General features: G+C 38.6%; 1 protein-coding gene across 3 annotated transcripts in view; it reads right to left on the bottom strand.

Annotated features, from left to right (window-relative positions):
• Positions 1-1,798: 1,798 nt before the first annotated feature.
• Positions 1,799-7,599, bottom strand: part of LOC131997659 (uncharacterized histidine-rich protein DDB_G0274557-like) — an 82,592-nt gene continuing 76,791 nt past the window's right edge. The window contains exons 1-2 of one of the 3 annotated variants that reach the window (XM_059368866.1): positions 6,529-6,607; positions 1,799-2,203 (exon numbers count right to left, since the gene is read on the bottom strand). In XM_059368866.1, coding sequence (XP_059224849.1) covers positions 1,874-2,128 — 255 coding nt within the window. In that variant the 5' untranslated portion in view covers positions 2,129-2,203; positions 6,529-6,607 and the 3' untranslated portion in view covers positions 1,799-1,873. Of the gene's footprint in view, positions 2,204-6,494; positions 6,608-7,599 lie in introns of those variants that run through there. The other 2 variants (XM_059368865.1, XM_059368867.1) reach the window with 2 other exon arrangements.

The raw sequence follows: 7,599 nt of genomic DNA, 5'->3' as shown, positions 1-7,599 counted from the left end.
CATCTTTGAGTTTAAACTTGAATCGAAAAGCACTCATTGATGTGTGAGAATTTGCCCCTTCTCGATTCCTGGTTGAAATTTTCTTCCTTAGGGTATTTTCTTCCTTAGGGTATTTGATATCAAATATGGATATCAAATTAGTGCTGCTCTTCCAAATCCCTTTAATTTGAGCCCCATATTGCCATGAACCGGTAAATATGACCCGTTTGGAGGGTGTTTTGGGGTTGGGGCGGCCACCGGCACATTGCACTGAAAATAGATATCAAATTCGTTCGTATTCCCAACGGAAATGAAGTTCAGTTAAGGGGGTGCTTTAGGGCGTACGCCAAAACACAAAATTTGTTCTTATTTCCAACGGAAATGAAGTTCAGTTAAGGGGGTGCTTTAGGGCGTACGTTAAAACACTTGGCTCCAGAATTGGATGTCAAACTCGTTTTCTATTCTCAAATACCTTTCATTTGAGTCCCATATTCTTATAAGCGGTTAAATAACCCATTTGACGTATGTAGGAGGAAAAGTGCCATCTAGACTTGAACGTTAAGTTTAATGTCATATTCGTAATCTACTCCCTAATATCTTTCATTTGAGTCCCATATAGCCATGGTCGGCTAATATGCCCATTTGGTGGTATTTGGGAGTGGGCGACTTCCCCTTACTTGGATCTTATGTTTTATACCATATTTGTAATCTACTGCCTAAGACTTTTCATTTGAGTCCCATATTAACATGAACTTCGAATATATCTGTTTAGCGGAGTTTTGGGATTGGGGCACCCGCTGGGTACTTGGACACAAATTTTAATACCATGTTTGGTTTCTGGTCTCCAATACCTTTCATTAGATACCCTTCTTGTGCCCATCGGACCACTTTCGGATATGGTTGGCGTTTTTTGGGCAAGGGGGAGGGTCCGCCTCCACCCGAGGTTAAAAAATCTCCTCTAAAAATTATATAGCCTATGTTTCCTTCCAGACCAACCTACATAATCTGTGAAAATTTCAAGGTAATCGGTTCAGCTGCAAACAAACCGATAAACAAACCGACAAACAAACCCAAATTGAATTTTATATATAAAAGTGCAGCTATATTGACCAATATTCTGTTTTTCCGTCTTGAACAGAGAATTGTATTACATCCTTCGACGTCCTTGCCGAGTTTGGTTCAAATTGGACCATATTTCGATTTGGTTCATATTATGGGTGTTAATACACATATCAGAGGTGGTGGGTATCCAAAGTTCGGCCCGCAGAACTTAATGCACCTATACTTGTTCAACATAAGTTGCATTCTTTCACACGATATTTTCATATCTTTAGTCATTTGATTACCAATACGGCCGCTGAACCATTTCAGGCATTGTTGCAATTGTTTTTTAAGTACCACCATGGCGTTTGGCAAGGCTACCGGTATCATTTAATGGTTTATGGTGCGATACACATACATTTTGTATGCTTTAAGTTGTTTGAGGTCGCCAACCATAACCGATTAAATCATGTATAACATTCTTTTTATATTAACTCAAATGCTTTAGGTGGCTTGTAAACAAGAAGCTGCCAATGAAACAAATACACATGTAGCTGTAGTTTAGCAGATAAACCAGTGTGAACTTCGTAACACTTCGTGTCTGCTTATTTGTAGAGGAAAACAGGCATAATGTTTTTATTTTTGCAAGTTTTGTAGTAGACTTTGTTATAAAAAAAACTAACTATGGCGATGAGTAACCAACGTTCATTTTTACTTATTGTCTATATGTTTTATTTATTATTCACATTGTTGTTTAACGTATAAAGTTTTTTTTTTAACAATTTGTAATAAATAATGGCTTATACTAATTTAATACACATGATTTCATTATTTCACATTGCTCATTCAGCGATTAAAGAATTGTACAGCAACACATCCTGCAATCACATTGCTCATCGACTGGGTCACGTGGCGGTCCATGGGTTGTGTTGTGTGTAGGAATGATAAAAATTGCAGGTGGACGTCGGTGGTGGTGGTGATGATGGAAACCACCATGGTGACGATGGTGGTGATGATGATGATGTGTCATTCCGTGGTGATGATGATGGCCACCATGATGGTGATGGTGATGACCACCATGATGGTGATGATGATGGCCATGAGTCATTTTTTTTTAATTTTGTTGTTTGGTTTTTCTCCGCTGACAAACTGAGATGTAGCCCAATTAAATACAAATTTGTTACTGATGCATTGCAAAAAAAAAAATAAATTTATTAATATTTTAACACCAATGCTTTATCAATGTATTGTTGAGTAGCTAGCAGACTGATAAGCCGATAAGCAAAGGTGTGAAGCAGCAAGGAGGTATTCACACATTTCAAGCAATAAATATAAATCTTTTTATAATCTATGATCGCAGCAAAATTGCAAATTGTGACAGGAAAGATTAGAGAAAAGTACCCCCTTGAAAATGTTTTTAATTGATCGTGTTATGAAATGAGTTTTATTAATCCTTTAAATGCCAAAAATAGTTGAGGAACATAAAAATAAACACGAAAATGAAATTTTGTCGTCATAAACATAATGGCAATGTTTGAAGTATTCGCTAAGGATTTTGTAAACAATGAAGTATATCATTTTGAATATCATCATTAATTTTATGCTTCATATTCGCTATCAACGTCAAAGCTTCAGATGAATGATTTTTTAAGCTTTTTTTATACCTACCACCATAGAATGGGGGTATACTAATCTAATCATTCCGTTTGTAACACCTCGAAATATTCGTCTGAGACTCCATGTATATATATTCTTGATCGTCTCGACGTTCTGAGTCGACCTAGCCATGTCCGTCCGACATCGAAATCACGAAAGAGGTCGAACGCGTAAAGCTAGCTTAATATGGATGTAGGTTGTTGAGGATTGCAAATTGGCCATACCGCTTCAGATTTAGATATAGCTCCCATGTAAACCTATCTCCCGATTTGCCTTCTTTAGCCCTGAAGTTTTGCATGTAGTGTCTGAAGCAGCTATATCTAATTATAGGCCTATCTGAACCATATTTAGGTCAGGAGGCTAAAATTTATTTACTGTTTCAAATTTCAGCGAAATGGGTTAAAAAATATAGCTTTTATGGGCTTCAGACCCTTAATCGGGAGATCGGTCTATATGGCACCTATATCTAATTAGTCCGATCTGAACCATATTTAGGTCACATGTCGGGAGGCTTAAAATAACCCACTGTTTCTAATTTCAGCGAAATCGGATAATAATTATAGCTTTTATGGGATTCAAACTCTTTATCTGGAGGTCGGTCTATATAGCAGCTGTATCTAAATATGGACCGATTTTATCCATATTTAGGTCAAATGTTGGGAGACTTTAAATAACCCAATGTTGCAGTAAATACAGCTTTTATTATCGGAATATAGATCTATATGGTAGCTATATCTAAATATAGTCCGATCTTCAGTCCCCTTATCGGCAGATCGGTCTATATGGTAGCTATATCTAAATATAGCCCGATCTGAACCATATTTGGATCAGTTCTCGGGAAGCTGTTTCAAACTTCAGCAAAATCGGATGAAAAATAAAGTTTTTAGGGGCATTAGACCCTTTATCAGAAAATCGGTCTATGTAGCAGCTATATCCAAATATGGTCCGATTTGGTCCGTTCAAGAACTTAAGCAGCGTGCATCAAAAAGACGTATCTGTGCCAAATTCCAGCTTAATATCTCAATTTTTGAAGGCTCTAGAGTGATTACAACAGACGGATGGACAGACGGAGAGACACACGGACATCGATAAATCGTTTTAGAATTTTACGACGATCCGAAATATATTTACTTTGTAGGGTCGGGAATTGATATTTTGATGTGTTGCAAACGGAATGACTAAATGAATATACCCCCTATCCTACGGTGGTGGGTATTAAAATGGACAGATGGTGCCATCGCCTAATAAACCACACCAAACGGGAATTTTTATACCCACTACCAAAGGATAGGGTTACCTCCATTTCCGACCCTAAAAAGTATATATATTCTTGATCGTAGCAAAAATCTAAGACGACCTAGCCATGTCCGTTCGTCTTTCTATTGATATCACGCTACAGTCTTTAAAATGGAGGTGTTAAGCTGAAACTTTGCACAGATTCTTGTTTTTTCTATAGACAGGTAAAGTTCGAAGTTGGGCTATACGGACTATCTCCTGATAAAGCCCTAACATAGACCGATCTGAAGATTTAAGGACTTAGGCCCATTACAGACAAATTTTGTACCCTACTTGGATGTAATTTGGAACATTACGTTGTTTTAGGCTCCTCGATATTCATGCTCAATAAGGCCCACATTGGCCTATATTTAGATATAGCTGACATTCATATGAAACTCTCGATTTAAGGTCTTGTGGCCATAAAAGTCACATTTATCATCTGATTTCGCTGAAACAGTGAGTTTTGCTAGGCCCCTCGACATCCCTGTACAATGCTGCGCAGATCGATGATATGGGAGTTATGTCAGCTTATAAATCGATTTACACCATACTTGGCACAGTTGTATTGTAGATGGTCAAACCAAAAACATTTCATGCTAAATCGGATAACAATTGCTCCCTCTAGCGGCTCAAGAAATTAAGATCCCAAATCGGTTTATATGGAAGTTATATCAGGTTATGAACCTATTTGTGCCATACTTGGTACAGTTATTGATAGTCAAACCAAAACACTTCATAAAAGATTTCAGCCAAGTCGAGTAATAATTGCATCCCTCAGCGGCTCAAGAACTCATGATCCGAAATCGGAAGTTATATGAGTTTATGAACCGATTTGGGCCATACTTGATAGAGTTGTTGGAAGTCAAAATAAAACACTTGGTGCAAAATTTCAGTCAAAGCGGATAAGAACTGTGGCCTGTAGAGGCTCAAGAAGTCAAGATATCGGTTTATATGGCAGCTATACCAAAACATGGACCGATGACCGATTGGGCCCATTTACAATCCCAACAAGAAGTATTAATGCAAAACTTCAAGCACTTAGCTTTATTCCTTCGAAAATTGCTTTTGACAAACAGACAGACGGACGGCCGTAGCCATCGACTAAAAATGTCAAGACTATCAAGAAAATATGCACTTTGTTACCTTGTTGGGTCTTAGATCAATATTTCTATGTCCTACAAAGGGAATCACGAAATTAGTATAAGAAGTAACCTCCAAAAAACGAATCTACGTGTGGATTTCGGGAGGCCACCGTAGCGCAAAGGTTAGCATGTCCACCTATGACGCTGAACGCCTGGGTTCGAATCCTGGCGAGACCATCAGAAAAAAATTTTTTAGCGGTGGTTTTCCCCTCCTAATGCTGGCAACATTTGTGAGGTACTATGCCATGTAAAAACTTCTCACTTAAGAGATGTCGCACTGCGGCCGTTCGAACTCGGCTATAAAAAGGAGGCCTCTTATCATTGAGCTTAAACTTGAATCGGACTGCACTCATTGATATGTGAAAAGTTTGCTCCTTTTCCTTAGTGGAATGTTCATGGGCAAAATTTGTTAGGTTTGTTCGTATGGAGTTCCATGCTACTTTCAAAATCCGTTATTGTTTTCCATAACACGACCCTAAATTGATTCATTTCTGGTATTATGTCGCAACCTAAGTGCCGGTGTCTGTTTGGCGCGAAGGCCAGGCAATGACATGATCCAATATCTCATCATTCTTCCTACATGCCGCACCTGTTCTACATGAATGTGCTCGTTGTCCTGTGTGTCTTAAACGAAAACTATATTGATCTCCTTCCCTTTAGTATTAACCTCGACTTATTCAATATTCGAATCTCCTCATAGGATTTTCATAGTCCTGTCGACAGTTTTCACATATCAGAACAGTAAGAATGTCCCCTTTCCTTTGGAAATAACCTCGACTTGTCAATATCCGCATCTCTTCATAGGATTTTCATCGTCCTACCGACAGTTTTACTGTTCCACAGTGTTCGTCGCCCACTACGTTAAATCAGACATAGTCGCCCCGAAAAGCGTGCGATTCACCAAATTTACTACTGGCAATCCCCTGGCCTTCCAGGTAAAATCGTCTGCTCTTTCATTCCCCCTTCCTCCGCTATGGCCCGGCATGCAAACGATAGGAGTGCCAGGCCATCAAAATGGCTTTAATCGCCTTCTTACACTCCAAGACTGTGTCGTCCTGGTTTCTATGGCCTTGATGGCCAGTGAACTGTTCTTAAAAACTTTCATACTCTACGTCCTCGCGTTAAATTTCAACAATTTGCATATGCTGCTCGTTTGTGAGGGAAATGGCAGAATATGGCAAACAATTTTCACTTTCATAAATGACGTTTGGAAACAATTGTTGTGTTCTTCTATCTTCTTTTACATATAAAACAACTTTGTAGCTGCTATGTTTTAATATTTACAACTTTTCTCTGAAAGCCACTTGTATAGAATTTTGATTAAAATGACAAATTCTGACACCATTTGTTTTCTTAGCAGTGAGTCAGTTCTTCTCTTCTTTATTATATTTGTACAACTTAACTGCGTATATGAGTCTTATTCTGATAGTACCTATAGTACTGTACAACACTCGTCACAATTGTAACGTGGAGGTTTCTCACTGTGGGTGGAGAACGCCGTTGTTTGGGATAATTGACGACCGATTCGCGGTGGTGCTATGGTAAATGTAGGAAAAGCTCCTGCATCATTTGGATCGTGATCAATTTTATTTTCGTAACAACCAACTGGCCCATTAAGTTTGTGAGTGTTTATGTGATTATGATGCTGGTAGTCGATTTCAGTGGGTTTTAATGAATCGCTATTTTCCGCGTTGTCTTCACGTTTTCTTTTGTGTTCTGATCCTTCATCGTTGGTGGAATGCGGCAGCTCCTTGATCTCATCGTGTTCCATATTTCATGTTTTTTACAACTGTGCCTTTCCTGAAGTGAACTTATTCATTACGAATGTGAAACTGACTGATTTTGTTGTGCAGGTAACTGATAATGTTAATTACATTATCTTAAATTTAATTACATTATCTTAACGTAAGTGCAATACTTATTAAAAGTATCCAACAAATTGAATCTGAATGCAAACAAATAAAAACGCATTAAGTTCGGCCGAAACGAACTATGGATACCCAACTAACTAACTAACCAAATTTCCCGTGAACATTCCATTAAGGAACAGGGGTTGGTTAGGTCAGGTTAAAGTGGCAATCTGCCATCAGACTCACTCAGACGTTTTCGTTCATTGTGATACCACAGGAACAGAAGAAGGAAGATGACTTCTAGTTCCTACCATTGAACCATCCAGATCGCTTTAAAAAGACCAATGTTCACATCAGAGAGGTTCTCAAAGAAATGACAACCTTAAGTGGAACTCCTTCTGACTGCTAGTGAGGGACACACACACAGAAGATGATCTATAGTCTCTTCTTCTTCGATGTCCTTACAGCTTCTGCAAAAGTCGTTGCTGGCAACTTTCAGTCTGTCAGCATGTTTTCCGATTAGACAGTGAACTGTCATGACTGAGATGTCCGTTCAAGCCAATGACTGCAAAGCAGTAGACCTCTTCGAGTCTAGATTAGGTCAGACAAGTTCTCCAAGAAATGAGAACCTTCTGACTTCCAGTGCGGCACTG

This window comes from Stomoxys calcitrans, chromosome 5 (assembly GCF_963082655.1).
Source record: "Stomoxys calcitrans chromosome 5, idStoCalc2.1, whole genome shotgun sequence".
Classification (NCBI taxonomy): domain Eukaryota; kingdom Metazoa; phylum Arthropoda; class Insecta; order Diptera; family Muscidae; genus Stomoxys; species Stomoxys calcitrans.
This window is presented reverse-complemented; position numbering and strand designations above follow the sequence as displayed.